General features: G+C 49.7%; 1 protein-coding gene across 3 annotated transcripts in view; it reads right to left on the bottom strand.

Moving 5' to 3' along the window:
- Window positions 1-402: 402 nt before the first annotated feature.
- The window catches only part of slc12a9 (solute carrier family 12 member 9), a 38,276-nt gene continuing 20,692 nt past the window's right edge, over window positions 403-17,986 (bottom strand). The window contains exons 4-14 of one of the 3 annotated variants that reach the window (XM_043683552.1): window positions 17,323-17,441; window positions 16,451-16,631; window positions 14,070-14,177; window positions 11,872-11,983; window positions 10,526-10,683; window positions 9,358-9,440; window positions 7,567-7,691; window positions 5,851-6,043; window positions 5,064-5,238; window positions 3,630-3,776; window positions 403-1,500 (exon numbers count right to left, since the gene is read on the bottom strand). In XM_043683552.1, coding sequence (XP_043539487.1) covers window positions 701-1,500; window positions 3,630-3,776; window positions 5,064-5,238; window positions 5,851-6,043; window positions 7,567-7,691; window positions 9,358-9,440; window positions 10,526-10,683; window positions 11,872-11,983; window positions 14,070-14,177; window positions 16,451-16,631; window positions 17,323-17,441 — 2,201 coding nt within the window. In that variant the 3' untranslated portion in view covers window positions 403-700. Of the gene's footprint in view, window positions 1,501-3,629; window positions 3,777-5,063; window positions 5,239-5,850; window positions 6,044-7,566; window positions 7,692-9,357; window positions 9,441-10,525; window positions 10,684-11,871; window positions 11,984-14,069; window positions 14,178-16,450; window positions 16,632-17,141; window positions 17,442-17,986 lie in introns of all 3 variants that reach the window. The other 2 variants (XM_043683551.1, XM_043683553.1) reach the window with 2 other exon arrangements.

Here is a 17,986-nt window from a genome sequence, read left to right as displayed (position 1 = left end):
TTGGTCAGAGTATTGAGTACAGGAGTTGGAAGGCCTGGTCCCAGTCTGTACAGAAGTGAAAGGAGGGAAAGAGAAAGAAAAAAGGAAAGGGGGGGGGGGGGGTTGAAGGGAGGAGAGAAAAAGTAGTGGACTGGCTCCAAACCAGGAACTCACTCCCTGGAAACAGAGGGAGGCTCAAGATCCATCTGGGCCTTCCCTACAGGCAGAGGCCATCGTCAGGATGGTCTGCGTGGGGTAGCCCCCAGGCCCTGGTTGGGAAGGTCTGACAGAGACAATGTTGGGAGTTGGCTGGAGGGCCTGGGCTGTCATTACCATGGCAACACCTCACCAAATCACTACACAGGAAGATCTCGGACTGACACGGAGTCAGTCGGAAAAACCAAACAAAAAACGCGGAACAAATATTGTTTAACGTTTTAATAAGTTAGAATCCCACCCTCACTTCTGGAAAAAAAACATTTTAAATCCAAATTACACAATCCTTTCCCCTCAAAGCCCTACCCCATTCTTCATTTATTTAAGTATAAATAACAGCGATGAGCAAGAACCCCACCCTTTTTCTCTCTCTCTTTTTAAATAAAGTGTCCGAGGCACGGTTTTATTTTTGCTGACCAGACGAGATGGTCAGTTAGAGTTCAGAGTCTGTGCCCATCAGGGCTTTCTGTTTTTAAAGGGAGCCGGGGATATCTGGTGGAGCCTGTCATAGGTCGGTGCAGGTGACTGGAGTTAGGCCGTGGATCAGGAGTGTAGGCCCCAAATCTTCAGTCAGGATAGCCAGCTGCTCCAGGTAGCGTTGGGAGTGGGTGGTTTCAGCAGGAGGCCTGGGCAGGTAGAGGAACCGGACAGCCGTGTGGAAACCCTGGTCTAGGATCATACGGTTGACCGCCCGCAGATATCCATCGGAGACATGGTCGGCTGAGGCCTGCCCGCTAGGCCCCACCGCCTCCCAGGTGACAATCTTGATGGTGGCCTTGATGCGCAGCTGGTCCAAGAGCCGGCGCAGCTTCTCCTCCTTCCGGACCCAGCTGCCGTCGCCGGGCTCGATGCACAGGAAGATCCGCAGGCGTGCGGCCTTCCAGGAGGCCACCATGGTCAGGACACAGGCCATCTGCAGCAGGAAGAGGCTGCACACGTCCACGTAGTCAGTGCTGTCAGGCCTCAGAAGGTTCAGAGGCCACACGTCAATGGACACCCTCTCCGGCCGCGTCTTGGACAGCAGCAGCCCCTTCCGGTCCATGGCAAAGAAACCCCGCGCCAGGCACACATTCTTCTGCATCTTGAGCGCGTCGGAGATGATAGCGACGTACTCCTGCTCAGACAGGTTCTTGGGGGTCTCGCCGTCCCGCACGGGGGGGAAGTGGGCCTGCAGCGAGGCAAGGTCCACACCAAAGTGGTCATTGTTGTCTCTGGCGTCCCTGAAGGCCGGGTCATGCAGGAAGTAGTCATCAGGAACGGAGTGGTCGTAGAATCCAAGGACCAACGTGTTAGGCTTCATCCCACCTGAGAGACAGAGACAGAGAAAACAATCACGCGTCAGCTCCTCAGCGACGACGACGACAACAACAACAACGGGCAGACAGTCCACAAACAGGCCCTTCGGCCCAAACAGCCCATGCTTCCCCAACTTGTAAGCCTCATTCATTTGTGTTTGGCCCATATCCCTCTAAATCTTCCCTATCCACAATGGACCTGCCTTTCAAATATTGTCATTACACCCACCCCGAACGCTTCCTCTGGCAGAGTCAGTCACGCAGCACGGAAACACACCCTTCGGTCCAACCTGTCCATGCTGACCAGATATCCTAACCTAATCTAGCTCCGGTTGCCAGCATTTGGCCCATATCCCTCCAAACCCTTCCTATTCATACACCCATCCAAATGCCTCTTAAATGTTGCAATTGTACCAGCCTCCACCACATCCTCTGGCAGTTCATTCCATACACGCACCACCCTCTGTGTGAAAATGTTGCCCCTTGGGTCTCTTAAATCTTTCTCCCCTCACCCTAATTCCCCTCTCACCCTAAACCTATGCCCTCTAGCTCTGGACTCCCCGACACCAGGGAAAATACTGTGTCTATTTACCCAATCCATGCCCCTCATGATTTTATCAACCTCTATAAAACATCACCCCTCAGCCTCCGACACTCTAGGGAAAACAGCCTGTTCAGCCTCTCCCCGTAGCTCCAACCCTGGCAACATCCTTGTAAATCTTTTCTGAACCCTTTCAAGTTTCACAACATCTTTCCTATAGGAGGGAGAACAGAATTGCACCCAATGTTCCAACAGTAACTTCAATATCTTTTACACGATCCTCCAGCTCCTATACACTATGCACTGACCAATAAAGGAAACTCCTTCACTATCCTGTCTGTGTGGGACTCTGGAGAGTCAAGTGTCTAACTCAGAGCTCGCTGTATAAACAGGAAGGAGGCCGCTCTGATCAAATGGGGGTTTCCATTGATGTTAGGAATGAGGACTCCCTGTTCTTACACCCCCCCCCCCAATTGCCAGTGTTTGTAGTTCTCTCCCCCTTCACTGGGGGGGGGTGGAAAAAGCAGTGAAAGCTGGGCTGTCCGATATATTCAAAGCTAAAAAAAAAAACTTTGATCAAAGACGTAGAGGAGTTGGGTGAGCGGGGAGAACGGAAGCAGAAATAGAGTCTGTACAACCAGCTCAGATCCAGAGGACACTCTGCAAATCACAGCATGATGGGAGGCCATTCTGCCCAACGTGCCAGCACTGGATTAGGGCAATTGCTGAAGGCAAATGACTCCTTTGGTTGGTTTTGGGGGGAAGACAAGAAAGAAGAGACTAGAACAATGGCCAACAGTTTAAAATGAAGGGGACACTCCACTGAAGAGAGAGATGAGGAGGGTTGTTGAATATTAAAGGGAATGGGGGGGGGGCAGGATTTAATTCATCCATCCAAGGGAGCAGATGTTTCAAACTTTGGGCAGAAGGGGATGTGGGATTGAAGGCACAATCTTATTGATTAGAATGGGGCTGAATGGCCTCCTGTTGTCGGTCGGTCAGGAAACAGACCCCTCAGCCCAACTAGTCCATGCTGACCATAATCCCAGATGGCTAGTCCCACCTGCCTGCTCCTGGCCCATATCCCTCCAAACATTTCCAAACCATTAACTTATCCAAAAGTGTCTTTTAAATCACTAACTACACCCACATCCACCACTTCCTCTGGAAGTTCATTCCATATACAAGTGAGAGTGTAAAATAAATATTGCCTGTATTTTAAAAAAAATCTCTCCTCACATTGAAAATACATCCTCCGGTCTTAATCTCACACCCAGGAGAGGGGAGAAAAGGCAACTACCATTCGCCTTATCTATACCCTTCATGATTTTTATGAACCGCCATTAGGTCACCCCTCAGCCTCAGATGCTCCAGTGTAAAAACCCTGTGTTCCCTGCAATATCCCAGTAAATCCCTTTCTCATCCCTCTCCAGTTTAATAACATCCTTCCTGTAACAGGGCGGCCAACACTGGACACAGTTCTCCAAAAAAAAAAAGAGTCTTCAAGAGGATCCCAACATTCCATCGCCCACCGAGCTTCTCAAAGCCGATCACCGGATCTCTTGCTGCACCCCACCCCGGGCGATTTGACCTCTTACCGAGCCCGGTGATACGGAGTAGATGCTGCACACCCTGCCGCACTGTCGGGGACAGAGTCAGATCGACAAATGCCTTGACGTTCAACTTGTCCACGAGACTCAGCCAGAAGTTGTACTGGGGCTGGATGGGATCAATGGGAAGTGTGTCTGGAAGAGGGGAAGAGGGGAAGAGGGAATCAGTTCAGAGTGCTGACACTCCCCACAGAAAGCAGCTCAAAAACGCGACAAACAAAAAAAAAAGGCACTTCCTTCACAAAACAAACATCCAAAAAGCTCCTGTATTTTAACACAAACCACCAAGGGAAGGCTTGCGCTGTTGCAACATTCCTGTTCTAATCATTGTGTGGCCCAGGCTCATAACCCACGGTCTGTGGCTCATTGCGCAAATGGTGGAATTTAAATCTAATTCGTAAAACCCAGAATTGGAAATACTCTCAATAAGTTGGTCATCGATACAAAGCCCCTCAAAAAATCAGGGGCTAATACCCCTTTAAGGAGTCAGGTGGAGGGGGGGGGGTTAAAGAAGAGGAAATGAACTGTTTACCTAGTCCATGCTACACGTGACTCCATGCACACCAAAAATGGCCAAGCAAGCAACCCATTAAAGGGGCAACTAGGGATGGCCACGACAATGACATCCCAGGAAATAAAACCTCTGGAGCAGGGGAGGAAAAAGGTCCGAATCCCACTTCACAGTTGTGAAACGTGGTAAAGAAATTTTAAAAGCCACAGATGGCAAGAGGCGAGATTCCAGGTCAGCTGTGCAAATAAAATTTTAAAAAGTTGCCTCTGCAGCTGAATTGCAGCTTTAGGGAGTTGGGTCGCACAGGGTGATTAAAAAAGGAAAATGGAAAGAGGGAGTGCCAGATAATCTTTTCAAAAAAAAATGCTAATTGATTTCTCCCCCCCCCAGGTGTCACATTATAGGACTGGGCACCTCATCCGCACTCCTCTGGGTTGGTACAGTTGGCATCCACATGTAGCCAATCTAGAACGTTACACCCATCACCAAAACTATAGTCATCACGAGACACCAAAATCAAACCGGTCCTATAAAATTTTGATAGCAACCTCTTGATTTTGTTGGGAGCGGAGGGGGCTTTTCATTTCAAATTATGTTTAAAACTAAATGAAACTGTCAGGAGGGCCCGCCCCCACAGCCCAGAACCCCTCATGCCCCAGACCTCAGCAAAGCCCCAAATCAATGACAGAAACCAGAAAATAAAGCAATACTGTTATATTGGCCACATTATTTTTGTGGCCCACACCCTCCCCCCACCGACATTTGGCTCATGTGATGGCTTTGCTTGATTAGTCATCTGGCCAGGCAACCCAAGAGAAGCTGTGTTTCGGCAACTAGTCATAAAATGTCACGTATAGGTCACTTCGTACCGACCTCCACCCTCTCCGACCGGAAGAAAGGCGCCATCTTACCAAGGTCCCCGATTTGCACGTGGCCCAGCACAAAGAGCCCCCCTTTCTTGAGGTCGTTGATGAAGGTTATGAGCTGGGCGCTGGTCCGTGGATTGGCCACCATCAGCAGGATCTGAGGCCTCCAGAATTTGACGTGCTCTTTCCGGACATCCAGCAGCAACAAATACTTCCGCACCTGGAAACAGGAATAAAGACAACCTGACCCGTGACGTCCCAGCTTCCAGGCCTCAGGCCTGTAGGTCACCGCGTCACATTCCGCATGCAGGATTAGTTGCAGCCTGTAATCCAGGCCGACGCTGTCTGGGGTCCACCATGACGACAGCCTGCTCTGACCGAAGAGTCACCTTTTCAGTTGAGATGCTAAAACAGAGGCCCCCCCCACCCCAGAGGCTGAGCAAGATCCTGTGTTGACCCCGAATTCCACTGCCCCCAGTATCCTGGGGTCAATGTTCACAGTGGAGGGGAGAAGATAGCAGGGTGTTACCCTCCCTCCCCCATTCTCCCCCGCCCCCACCAAAACAGTGATGTTACCATTATTAGTAACACCAGGAGAACTCAGTTGGTTCCAATCCCACCGGCAGGAAGACAAATTCAACTTGGAATCCAGAATCAAAGCTATTGGTGGCTACAGTAACCGTCACTAACCCTCAACGGGCATGGGTGACTCCAGACCCAGGGCAAAGTGGCCAATTCTCAAATGCTCCCTTGCAAATCAGGAGCTAGCAAGCCAACATAGCTCAAGGGGGCCAATAGCAGATTTCCGCCCACCCCACACAAAAACGCTCACCTGGTGGAAGATGAGGGCCTGGCTGATGTAGCCCCAACTGCTGGTCGGAGATCGGTAGTGGATCACCACCAGGAGGGCGAGCATGAGGACAATTCCACACGAGGCGTAGGCTGGATTGATCAGGAACATCATCACCAAGCAGCTGATGATGCCCAGCAGGCACGTGTGCCAACTGAAGAGCTGGAAGGTCGGCCTGAGTGAGGGGAGACACCACCGTTACAAACACCTCACAAACGACACTCCCCATTTGGAGAGCCAAGGGGGCCATTTTAGGCCGCATCCCTCCTACAGTTCACCCCACACCCCCCTCGAAAGGGAAACTTCAACGGTTTCTCCAAGAGACACAGTCTCAGGAACTACCGCCCACGGAACATTTTATACCGAAAAAAGAGAGAGTCCATCCATTCTTTCGAGTCATACAGCACGGAAACAGACCCTTCGGCCCAACCAGTCCATGCTGACCATAATCCCAAACTAAACTAGTCCCAGCTGCCTGCTACTGGCCCATATCCCTCCAAACCTTTCCTAGTCATGGACTTATCCAAAATGTCTTAAGTGTTGTAACTATACCAGCATCCACCACTTTGACAGGAAGTTAATTCTATGCACAAACCACTAAATAAATTCACTGGTCTTTTAAAAGTCTTTCTCCTCTCACCTTTAAAATTATACCCCTAGTCTTGAAATCCCCTACCCTAGGGAAAAGACATCTACCATCTACCTTCTCTCTAACCCTCACGATTTTATAAAATCTCTAAGGTCACCCCTCGGCCTCCTTTCCTCCAGGAGATAAAGTCCCAGCCTCTCCTTATAACTCCAATCCTCCATTCCCAGCAACATCCTGGTAAATCTCTTCTGAACCCTCTACAGTTTAATAATATCCTTCCTATAACAGGGTGACCAGAATTGCACACTGTATTTCAGAAGAGGCCTCACAATGTCGTCCTTCTGGATTAGTGGTGCTGGAAGAGCACAGCAGTTCAGGCGGCATCCGAGGAGCAGTAAAATCAAACGTCCTGTACAACCTGAGCATGACGTCCCAACACAAGGGTCTGAGCAATGAAGGCACGTGTGCTAAATGCCTTAACCTGCGTACATGTGATGCAAACTTCAAACGAATTATGTACCTTACAGTACATAATTCCCCTCAGTCTGTTCTGCAACACGACCTGGGGCCCCACCATTAGTTGTATAAATCAAGACATCTTTGTAATATCAGATAACCTCCTGCAATGTCAACTCTACCACCAATCTTGGTGTCATCCGCAAACCTACTAACTATACCTCCCATATTCTCATCCAGTTTGTTTATATAAATGACAAACAAAAGTGGACTCTATCAATCCTGTGGAACACCACTGGTCACAGGCCTCCAATCCAAAAAAACCAACCCTCCCATCACTCTCAAGCTGAAGTTTGTATCAAATTGGCAAGCTCACCCTGAACCACTGATCCACTCCAAGTCGGGAATCTCTGGTTAAAATCGAGCTGGGAGTGGGGGTTGAAGGGTGAAGAATGGGGAGCCAGGACGGCAACTATAATTGGTGCAGCAGAGGGGCCGAGTGGCCTGCTTCACATGGCCAGGGGAAGTCACGCATCACTCATTCATCTACATGCAGTCTTGTCCTGCCTCCGGCTAGGTCACTGCAGTAACGCCTGACAGTTATATCTAAACACAGCGAGCTCCTTCCCCTATTGGGAGGGGGTGGGCATTACCTGAAGTTGGGGGCAGAGGCCCATTCCAGGGCCAGGCAAGCGAGATCAACAGCAGCATAGGCCATCAGGAAGAAGATGGTGACTACCCCAGCGATGGTGTTCAACTTGCCGGCAAACAGCACACACTATCAACGGGGAAGGTGGGGGGAGAAATAAATAGAAACGGGGTGAGATGGGAGGCAAAGTTTAAAAATGGAGCATGGGTTCACTTTGTTGTTACAGAAATCTTCCCCCAAGAGGCAATGGCCCTAGTGGTACTATTTACTGGAATATTAACCCAGACACAGGATTAGAGTGGCGCTGGAAAAGCACAGAAAGTCAGGCAGCATCAGAGGAGCAGGGGAAACAACATTTCGGCCAAAAACCCAATTCCTGAAGAAAGTTTGCCTGAAACATCAATTTTTCCTGCTCCTCGGATGCAGCCTGACCTGATGTGCTTTTCCAGCACCACACTAATCTTGTCTCTGATCTCCAGCATCTGCAGACCTCACTTTTGCCTTGTTAACTCAAAGAATGTCCTGGGGACCTGGAAGATGGTGGGACTGGAATTCAATTTTTTTTTTAAATCTGAAATGAGCATGAATTCATTGTCAGAAAACCCTGTCTGGTGCCCCTTCAGGGAAGGTAACTGCTGTCCTGACCCAGTCAGGCCTTCACGCAACTCCAGACCCACAGCAAAGGGGTTGACTCTTAACCACTGCCTGGGGCGATTAGGGATGGGTGATAAATGCTGGGCCTAGCCAGCGATGGCCACATCCAGTGAGTGAATAAAGCAATCAACCCCACATTCACCCCCCAAGGGAATTTGGAGTGGAGGGGGGTGAGCATTCACAGGATTGAGGGAACACCTCAAATCAAAGAGCTCCCCTCAACCAAACCCATCTCCTAATTCAGTGGAGGGGAGGCCATTGGCAGAGAGACTGTTGACACACCAGGCCGCTTTTACGGAGCTGCAGGGCCTAACACACTTTCTCCAGATGCTGCCAGAATTCCAGGAACTTTCTTTCACGCCTTGAGGACAATGTCTTCGAGTTAACACCAGTCTGTCGGCACTTCTCATTATTGGCCGGGGTTGGGGGTATGGAGTAGGCCTTCATCATTATCTTGGGACAAATGCTAAAAAAAAACACATCTTTTCCCCCACCCCTCACGCCTTGAGGACAATGTCTTCGAGTTAACACCAGTCTGTCGGCACTTCCCATTATTGGCCAGGGTTGGGGGTATGGAGTAGGCCTTCATCATTATCTTGGGACAAATGCTAAAAAAAAACACATCTTTTCCCCCACCCCCCCGACAGCAGGTAAGGAAAGGGGAGGATTAGCCAAGGGTGCCACACAAAATGCCGAGGGGGAGTGATGGCAGCTGGAGCAAGGACCGGGAGGTTAGATCGGGGCCTACATGGGAGGTCAGGAGAAACCACTCCAACTAGTGGGAACAGAAGGGGGGGGGGGGGGGGGGGGAGAGAAAATAAATAAAGAGGAGTCAGATTGGAGACAGAAACAAACATGGAGACAGAAACAAACATGGAGACAGAAACAAACATGGAGACAGAAACAAACAATGGCCCTCAAACAGCGAGTGGGATTAGGGTCTGGAATGTTCCACCAAGACAATGCGCCAATGGAGGCCTTCAGCAGTCACCATGGGAACACCGACACAAAACTAACATTAACTAAGCCATGCAGGAGGGAAGTCAGATGACAGCCCAGGGTAAGGTGGGTGGACAGAGTGGTCCCACAGAGTTCTTAAAAACAGGTGAACATTTCATAACCGAGGTGGTACTGTTCTTACCTGAACCATTGACCAGGTGTAGAGCACTGCGACCCAGGGGTTTCCTGTCTTAGATGTCTTCTTCGCAGGGGCCAGTATTACACCTGTATTACAAAACCAAACCAAACTGGTTAGCAGCTGGAATTCTGCAGCCTTCCGAGGCACTGTCTCCTGTGGAGACCTCGCTAACCCCTGCTCCCACAGATCCACCCCGAGGGGTCATCACACACCACCTCATTATCCCAAGATAGCAGTATTCCTGGCCTGTTCCACTGCTGATGGCCCTGGGACCTCTGCCTCAGGAGAAGGGTTCCAAGCCAGCCCTCTGACAGATATGGAGAATGGTTCCTACCTCAACCAACAACAACAACATTTACACACACTCCAAATGGTGGAGAGCAACACAAGGCTGTAGAGTCATACAGCAGAGAAACAGACCCTTCGGTCGAACCCGCCCATGCTGACCAGATATCCTAACCTAACTTAATCCCACCTGCCAGCAACCCAGCGCATATCCCTCCAAGCCCTCCCTATTCATACACCCATCCAGATGCCTTTTAAGTGTTGCAATTGTACCAGCCTCCACTACTTCCAGCTCATTCCATGCACGTACCACCCTCTGCATGACAAAGTTGCCCCGTGGGTCCCTTTAGGGGAAAAGATTTACAAGGACATTGCAAGGGTTGGAGGATCTGAGGTACAGGGACAGGGCTGGGGGCTGTCTCTGACGCTGCGAGGCAACAGTGCTAACCACTGAGCCATTGTGCCACTCCCTACTTAGAGAGGATGACCCAATGTAGTTTTCTCAACTAGCAAGAGTTGATAGTCAAAGCTGTAATGATCTGCTGTAGATTCAAATCTCGTTTTGTAATCATTTTCTCATTTAACAATTGTTAATAGTCATTTACTGCCTTGATGATACTTAAGCCCCTCTGTTTTCACATTGGAAAGCTGTAATACAATTATCTTTCTATTTTCTTGTAGAGCCCATACCAGAAATAGCTGAAAACATTCTAAGCAAGAGAGAGACAAACCAAACTTTTCACACGATGGTTATCTATATGTATTGGCACCAAAACAGCTCAGCGCCAAAGTAATGAGTGGTGCCAAATAGTCCCATTCCGGCACAGAGAGGGCCAGGGTTACTCGGTAACACCGCTGCTTTTTAACCAGTGGCTGGATAACTCACCAAAAAGTTCATCGCAGGCCAGGGCATGGAGAATCCTTGAGGCACCAATCAGGGTACTCATCGAAGCAGACAGCGATGCCGCGTACACACCAATAACCACAAACGGGGGCCAGATGTTGATCTGACGGAAAAACATGTAATCTCCTTTCAGCAGCATCCTGACGCAGCGTGGGGGGGGGGGGGGGGGCGAAGAAAAGAAAAAGAAAGGATCAGTTACATAACCCAGGGTTGCATTAAAGGGTTAACCCCCTCAAATCCTTGCCCTTGCACTCTGCAGCTTTCTGTAGAATGCTAGCAGGGTGGAAGCAGGCCATTTGGCCCCAACGCCCCCCCCTCCTCCTTCCCCATGGCCGACCCTAACCTGCACACCCCTGGACATTACAGGACAATTTAGCATGGCCAATCCACCCTAACCTGCACACCTTTGGATTGTGGGAGGAAACTGGAGCACCCGGAGGAAACCCACACAGACACGGGGAGAATGTGCAAACTCCACACAGACAGACACTGGAGGATGGGATCAAACTCAAGTCCCTGGTGCTGAGGCAGCAGTGCTAACCACTGAGCCACTGTGCCTCCTCCTTGATTGACCCCCCCCTCATGATACAGACAAGATTTTACTCAATCTTCTCAAAAGAAGAGTTCCAATTTCCCCAATCCAGAGCTGCTCCTCACCCCTAAATCCAAACTCTTTCACATTGAACCCACGTTCTGCTTCTAAGATTTCAAACGTACCAGTTTAACACAACATTTGCTAGAGGAGGGGGAGGGGGGGAAGTATGGATCAGCTTCCTACTGGCTACAGGGGGCACTGCTTTGGTTCCTGTATCATTCGGATAGGGGTCTGGGAACAAAGAGCTACACCACCTATGAAGGGCATGACCTCTACCATCGAGAAGGGCGAGTGTAAGCATAGGGGAACACCACCCCTGCAGGTCCTCCTCCCCAACCAGAGGTGGAAATGCATCAGTCATTCCTCCAGTATCACTGGGTCCGAATCATGTAACACCCTCCCTAATGCTGCCGTGGGGGGGGCCCTATGGCACATGGGACTGCAGTGGTTCAAGATGGCGGCTCAGCCCCACCTTCTCAGAGGGCAGCCTAACCAGCAATGCCCAAAAGTTGGCCATTTTTTCCCCTCCCATCCCCCATCACGTCCCTGGCAAAGCATGATGGGAACCTCCACCTTCCAGTCCCCATCTCCTTGCCCCTGCCTCACATTCCAGTGGTCCTCGACAGCTCCATGACATCCTCCTCACTTGCCCCTCCCCACCCCTGCAGTTTGGCGCACATTCTCCCAAGGGACCCCCCACAGAAGGCTCAGGATGGGCTTGACTGGGACTCACCTGTCGCAGGTAAAGCTCACGAGGAAGCAGAGCAGTAGGTAGACCAGGAAGGTGTAGATGACAGCGATGACCGTGCCTTTGGGAATTGCGTAGCTCGGGTTTTTCAAGTCTCCTGGAATGAGAAACGGCCATCAGCAGAACTCCCCGGGCCGTGGTCCGCCATTTTTAAGAGGCCAGACGGTCTTAACCCGACTAAGTGTGTGCACAGCCCTTACCACTTTCTCAAAACACAGATGTTGATGTCGCTGGCTGGGCTAACATTTATTGCCCGTCCCCAACTGCCCAGAGGTTGCGTTGGGGAGCTAGCCTATCACAATTGGACAGTTCTATAGGGCACAAGGGTATCCCCAGCAATGGGGGAAACCAGGGGGTGTGGTCGCAGGTTTGGAAGGTGCTGTTCACCGAGGGGGGCAAAAAACAGCAGGGACACTGTTGCAGAACATAAAGCGACATTTGGGACAGATGTGAAGAGAAATTTCTTCAAACAGAATACATTTGCCCCGGTTCTAGAATTGGGCCGATTGAGGCTCAGTCATACAGTGTGTGTTTGAGACAGGTCTAGAGTTCCAGACATCAGGAGATATAAAAGCTGACAGCAGGCCGAATGGCCTACATCCGTCCCTCTTTAAGAGTGCGGGAAGATAGGGTCGAGATGGATGGTTAACCACGATCTGAGTGAATAGCAGAACACGGTCAGGGGGCTGAATGGCCTAATCCAGTTGGTGCACCCAGTGTTTGCCACACAAGGAGGAGATGTGCTGGCCCAGTGGTATTATTGCTGGACTGTTAACCCAAAAACTCAGCTAATGTTCTGGGGACCCTGGTTCAAATCCCACCATGGCGTTTGAATTCAATTTCAAAAATAAAATCTGAAATTAAAGAGTCTAATGATGACCATGAATCCATTGCTGATTGTTAGTGAACCAGATGGGTTTTTCCATGTCCCTTAGGGAAGGAAACCCACTATCCTTACCTGTTCAGGCCTACACATGACTCCAGACCCACAGTAATGCAGTAGACTCTTAAACTGTCCTTTGGGCAATTAGGGATGGGCAAGAACTGCTGGGCTCAGCCAGCAATCACCTCATCCCGTGAAATAATTTTACGAAGGAAACACGAGGATAGTAATAGTCAGTCAGTCCGTCCGTCCGTCCGTCCGTGATCACAAGGATGCTGCAGGACCTGAAACAAATAAAACTGGTAATGCTTATCCACAGATCTGGGAGGCATGGTGGCTCAGTGGTTAGCACTGCTGCCTCTCAGTGCCAGGGACCTGGGTTCAACTCGACCCTGTGTGGAGCTTACATTCTCCCTGTGTCTGTATGGGTTTCGTCCAGGTTGCTGTGGTTTCCTCCCACAGTCCAAAGATGTGCAGGTTAGGGTGGTGTGACTGCACTAAATTGCCCCATAGTGTTCAGGGGAGTGTAGGTTAGGTGCATTAGTCAGGGTAAATCTGGGGTAATAGAGTAATGGGGGGAAATGGGTCTGCGTGGTTTACTCTTCAGAGGGTCAGTGTATACTTGAGGCCTATCTTATGGTGCAGCCTGGGAGTGGATTATCTCAGTGTCCCAGTTTAGTGGGCTTGGTGGGAGGAAGAGAGCAATGTGCTGGGAAGGGGTGGAAAGGGAATGAAATGGTGTGTGTAGGGATTCTATGATATATAGAAAAAAAAGGGTGAGTTTTGATTGATTGGCACATTTACCGAGATACAGTGAAAAGTATTGTTTTACTTACTATCCAGGTAAAAATCACATGTTATGCAAGTACAAGGGCAATGGAACAGAATGCAGAATATATAGTGTTACAGCTACAGAGGAAGTGCAGGAAAACAGCAACTCTAATGAGAGGCCCCTTAGAAGTGTGATAACAGCAGGGAAGAAGCAGTTCTTGAACCTGTTGGTCAGTGTTTTGCATAATTCAGATGTTTGCAGATAATAAAAGGCTGGTCTGGAGGTGGTTCAACTGATGTAAACAAAAAGTCAAATATTTTATTCTAGATTAGCACTCAAATTCGCCCTAGTTGGTGTGCTGGGATTTGAACACACTCCATCACCCACACCCCTTAGGGAGTGAATCCTGAGTTTTTGTTCAAATGCCAGTATCTGTACGTGGCCTGTCCCACAGCAGGGGGGTAGGTATTGGCCCTGGGATAGGGGGGGTGGGGGGGAAATTTTAAAAAAGAAAGAGGAGAGCATTACCAGACATGTTAGAACCAGCCATGATACCAGTACAACCATTAAACATGACAGCAAACACTGTCGCAAAGGTCATCATGTATTTGGTGGTGTAATCCACAGAATAATTATCTGGAAAAACAAAAATAATAAAAAAAAAACACATTACTCCAGAGATACACACACCATCTCATTCCCTTTCCACCCCTTCCCAACGTGCTCATGCCCCCATTCCCCTGCCCACTAAACTGGGACACAAAGATAATTTATTCCCAGGCTACACCATAGGGTAGGCCTCAAAGCCTCAAACACCTTCTCCCAGGCCTGGAGGGGTGGAGAGGAACAAAATCACCTGGTTACCATTTAGAAAGTTGGGGTTGGTCGTTTGTTACAACATACAAGAGAGAATTGTACGAGAGAGAGTTTAATTCCTGGAAGAGGAGTTAATGGACGCTAGGTGACTGTAGGAAAGGCTGATGCTTGCAGTGGGGTGGGGGGGGGCGGGAGTGACTAAATTGTATACACTGGTAGATAAAATCACAAGAGATCCAAAATTGGTCAAGTCTTCGTCCACACCACTAATGAGAATGTATATTTACTCTTAAATATAACTGATGTCTCTCACATGACTCTGGCATAGTGTAACTGGCAATTAAATACTAGCTCTTCAAAGATAATCTTCACTGCTCCTACATGTGGAGGTCTTTCCCCACCTCACTAACACCACAAGGAGCACAGGTAGCACCAAACTGACCCAAGATATTCCAAGTGAGTTGGAGAGCTGAAAAAAAAAAAGGCGCTTCGGTGCCAATCAGGTGATATCCTAAAATCATCTAGCCCCATTTCCCAGCACCCGGCCCATATCCCTCTAACCCCTTCCTGTTCACATACCCATCCAGATGCCTTTTAATGCTGTCATTGTACCAGCCTCCACCACTTCCTCTGTCACCTCGTTCCATACATGTACCACCCTCTGCGTGAAAAAGTTGCCCCTTAGGTCCCTTTTAAGCTAGCCACCTCCCTCCCCCTCCCCACCCCCCACCTTAAACCTGACTACCACGTATCCTGTAAAGACCACAAGACAAGGAGGAGAGTTGGACCAATGAGACTGGACTATCAGATAATCCTCAACTCCCATTTCCCTCCATCACAACCCTCGCTCCCCTTCCTGATATAAAAAAGTATCGCAGCCTTGAATATTCTCAATGACGGCAGCAAAGAAATCTACAGATTTACTTCCCTCAAGGTGAGGTCTACACCCCCAACCTTTATCCCAGAAGGATCACCCTCTGGTCCCAGACTCTTGCACAAGGTTTGGGGGGGTGGGGGGGGTGGAAGAGGAGAGTGGTGGAAGAGAAGTGGGGAACAACCTCACTGTATCTGCTCTGACAAGTCTCCTGTGAATCCAAAGCGATCTCTCACCTTTCCTTAACTGCAATGAGTACAAGTCCAACTCATTCAACCTCTCCTCATAACAATCCCTCTGTACCAGAGATTAAACTAATGAACCTTCTCTGGACTGCCTCCATTGCCAGTATATAATTGGGTCAGCTCAGTGGTTAGCGCCGCTGCCTCACAGCGTCGGGGACCTGGGTTTGATCCCACCCTCTGGAGTTTGCACATTCTCACGTGTGCCTGCGTGGGTTTCCTCCCACAGTCCAAAGGCGTGCAGGTTAGGGTGGATTGGCTGTGCTAAGTTGTCCCATAGTGGTCAGGCTAGGTGGGTCAGCCACAGCAGATGCAGGGTTACAGGGATGAGGTGGCTTCCACACTCTAGGTTTCTGCAATTTCCAGGAGATAAAAAGAGACTTCTTTCTTCCCATGATTACGACAAGATGGGGTGGAGCTTAACAGTCTACAGCATTAACCCTTTCAGGTTCCTATTGGAAGGATGCTGTGAAACCTGAAAAGGGTTCAGAAAAGATTTACAAGGATGTAGTCAGGGTCAGAGGTCTTAGTTATAGGGAGAAGTTGAACAGGTTGGGTTGTTTTCCATGGAGATGGAGGGGGTGACCTTAGAGGTTTATAAAATCATGAGGGACATGGATAGGGTAAATAGACAAAGTATTTTCCCTGGGGTCATGGAGTCCAGAACTAGAGGGCATAGGTCTAGGGCGAGAGGGGAAGGTATAAAACAGACCTAAGGGGCAACTTTCACAGAGGGTGGTGTGTGTCAGAGGAAGTGGAGGAGGCTGGTACAATTACAGCATTTAAAAGGCATCTGGATTGGGTCGATGGATAGGAAGGAGTTAGAGGGATATGAGCCAAGTGCTGGCAAGTGGGGGTAGAGGAGGTTAGGATACCTGGACGAGTTGGACCGAAGGGTCTGTTGCCATGCTGTACATCTCTATGACTATGACCACAATCTCACGCAACAGCGGGTACGAGAACCCGTGTGGACTTACCCCAGAGGTTTTCCCGCAGCGTGGCCATACTGAAGCCGGTGTAGTTGGTGTAGATGGACTGGCTCTCGTTCCCCACCTGCCTCACAATGACCATGGTCTTGGGGCTCACCACGAAGAAGCTGACCATGATGGTGAGCAGGACAACGTGGACCACCAGAAAAATCAGGAAGCTGGTCTTGGCCTGAAAGGGCTCAGAAAAGATTTACAAGGATGTAGTCAGGGTCAGAGGTCTTAGTTATAGGGAGAAGTTGAACAGGTTGGGTTGTTTTCCATGGAGATGGAGGGGTGACCTGAGAGGTTTATAAAATCATGAGGGACATGGATAGGGTAAATAGACAAAGTATTTTCCCTGGGGTCATGGAGTCCAGAACTAGAGGGCATAGGTCTAGGGCGAGGGGGGAAGGTATAAAACAGACCTAAGGGGCAACTTTCACAGAGGGTGGTGTGTGTATGGAACGAGCTGTCGAAGTGGAGGAGGCTGGTACAATTACAGCATTTAAAAGGCATCTGGATTGGGTCGATGGATAGGAAGGAGTTAGAGGGATATGAGCCAAGTGCTGGCAAGTGGGGGTAGAGGAGGTTAGGATACCTGGACGAGTTGGACCGAAGGGTCTGTTGCCATGCTGTACATCTCTATGACTATGACCACAATCTCACGCAACAGCAGGTACGAGAACCCGTGTGGACTTACCCCAGAGGTTTTCCCGCAGCGTGGCCATACTGAAGCCGGTGTAGTTGGTGTAGATGGACTGGCTCTCGTTCCCCACCTGCCTCACAATGACCATGGTCTTGGGGCTCACCACGAAGAAGCTGACCATGATGGTGAGCAGGACAACGTGGACCACCAGAAAAATCAGGAAGCTGGTCTTGGCATAGATTTGAGCTCCAACTAGACACACCAGGAGACAGAGCAGCAGGATGCTGGAGGCATACAGGACATCGTACAGGTAGTTCTGTGGGAGCACGTGAATGCCACTGGACTGGGTATCTGCTGGACCACGGTCAGGGAGAGGGTGGTAAGACAAGAGGAGGGGGGCAAGTGGTTATTTAGGAACGGACCAAAGAAACAAGCCCACCAACACACCCCTGCCAACATTCAGTGAAAAATAGCACCACATTCATACCACAGACTACTTAGCCTCCATTGGCCACTGTCCCCTTATTGTGGAGGGGGGGGGGGGGTGGGGAATGATACAAGGTGGAGGCCAACAGCCCATCTGCACCCATACTGGCCCACCAACCCTCCTCGCTTCTTCCCCCGGGGAGGAATGGGGACACAGACGTCCCTGCATTCAACTAGATAGTAATTGATCAAGTCTTCTCTTACAGAAAGAAAAATGGATCAGCCATTTGACTGAAATTTCTAAAGAGGTATATTTGTCCGTATTCTCCAATATGGCCAATCACCAAGTTTTATAATTGCCCCGTCCTTTGGGGTTCCTCACTCAGAAACCGGCTCATCAGTTGTCAATCCTTTATACTGTCGGGCACTCTTGCCTTCATTGTTCAGATCATTGAGAATAGAAATTGGGACAC

This window comes from Chiloscyllium plagiosum, chromosome 48, assembly GCF_004010195.1.
Source record: "Chiloscyllium plagiosum isolate BGI_BamShark_2017 chromosome 48, ASM401019v2, whole genome shotgun sequence".
Lineage (NCBI taxonomy): Eukaryota > Metazoa > Chordata > Chondrichthyes > Orectolobiformes > Hemiscylliidae > Chiloscyllium > Chiloscyllium plagiosum.
This window is presented reverse-complemented; position numbering and strand designations above follow the sequence as displayed.